This window comes from Capsicum annuum, unplaced genomic scaffold, assembly GCF_002878395.1.
Source record: "Capsicum annuum cultivar UCD-10X-F1 unplaced genomic scaffold, UCD10Xv1.1 ctg76404, whole genome shotgun sequence".
In the NCBI taxonomy this organism is placed as follows: Eukaryota; Viridiplantae; Streptophyta; class Magnoliopsida; order Solanales; family Solanaceae; genus Capsicum; species Capsicum annuum.
Window position 1 is genome coordinate 1 of NW_025886703.1, and position 1,424 is coordinate 1,424.

General features: G+C 38.3%; 1 protein-coding gene across 1 annotated transcript; it reads right to left on the bottom strand.

The window, feature by feature from the left end:
- Positions 1 to 18: 18 nt before the first annotated feature.
- LOC124894643 (putative late blight resistance protein homolog R1B-16) lies at positions 19 to 1,363 on the bottom strand (the record flags this gene model as incomplete). The annotated part of the gene is made up of 1 exon (XM_047405236.1): positions 19 to 1,363. A coding segment is annotated over one exon (1,345 nt), but the record flags the coding sequence as incomplete, so codon positions are not given.
- Positions 1,364 to 1,424: the final 61 nt, after the last annotated feature.

The window sequence follows — 1,424 nt, forward strand, 5'->3', positions numbered from 1 at the left end:
TGTCTCAAGTTCTCTAACTTTGTGTCCTCTGTTATCGGTATTGGTTCATGTATATCCAAGTCAAAGAAAGAACAAGCAGTCACTTTCAGCACTCGCAAGTTTACAAGATCCCAAATACTTGGTAATAGTACCCAAGTTGATCCTTCGTTTGAAACCACCAGGGTTTCTAGATTCCTGAGGTTTGAGAAAGATGAAGGCAGAGATTTAACTTCTGTCCCAATGCCTAAGCACCTTAAATGATTCAACATGCATATTTCACTCAGCAAAGAATCTTTAACCATCATAAAAGAGGGATGCAGGAACAACACTCTAAGAATCCTCAAGTCTCTTAGATGACATCCATCAGAAAGATGATCTTCCATCTTGTCTCCAGTTATCCGCAAAGAATATAGGTGTTTACCAGAATGCCTTTTTGTTTTTGTACTGAACAGGATGAAATTGTTAGGTCCAAAGTGCTCCTTATCATAAACAATGGTCACTATGCGTGGCATCAAATATGAAGATGAAGATGGATCACTTGAACTTATCTGGCCAAAAAACTTTTCCCGTCTTGCTTTTATCAAACAAAAGTCATGCACAAGATCATATAGTTGGCAAATCGGGTCAACACCTATCTCATTGAAAGCAATTACCAAGCTACTGGAAATTAAATTATCCAAATAAATTTCCATTGCTTCTTCCACACTCATCATCTCTGTCTGTTCAACAAGACCTTCAACACACCAATAGCTTTTCAACGCATGTATTTGGATTCTTGTGTCCTTCGAAAACCTTACAATGTAGAGATAGCATAGCTTCAATTGTAGAGGTAAATGGTCGTAACTTAATTCTATAACCTTCATCACATCAACTTCACTGTTCAAAATAAAGGAATTCAAATTATTTCGAACTTCAAGCCACACAGACTTTGTCTTTTCCCTCCTTGCAATGACTCCAGCAATCAGATCAGCCACCAAAGGAAGTCCTTTACAATTTTGGGCGATTTCTTTACCAACATCCAACAGTTCATCGGGGCAACTCTGTTCTCCAAATTCCCTTTTCTCTAATAACTCCCAACTTTCTTCAGGTCTTAGCAATCGAAGGTTAAGAGGATCAGTGTTGCCCCTTCCATGAAAAGCCACTTCCTTTTGCCAAGTCGTCAAAATAATTCTACTTCCTTTCTTAACTTCAGGGAAAGGTCTTGTTAAATCATCCCATGTGTCAACATCCCACACGTCATCTAACACAATGAGGTACCTATTTCCATGCAATTTTATTCGTAGCTTATCAGCAACATCGATTTCCTCACTGAACTTCAAATCCGATCCAGTAACTTGATTAAAAAGTTTCACCAACAAATTCTTCTCGTCATAATCTTGGTCAACTGTGCACCATGCACGAAGGTCGAAATGACTACAAACTGATTTGTCATTGTATACTTTGTA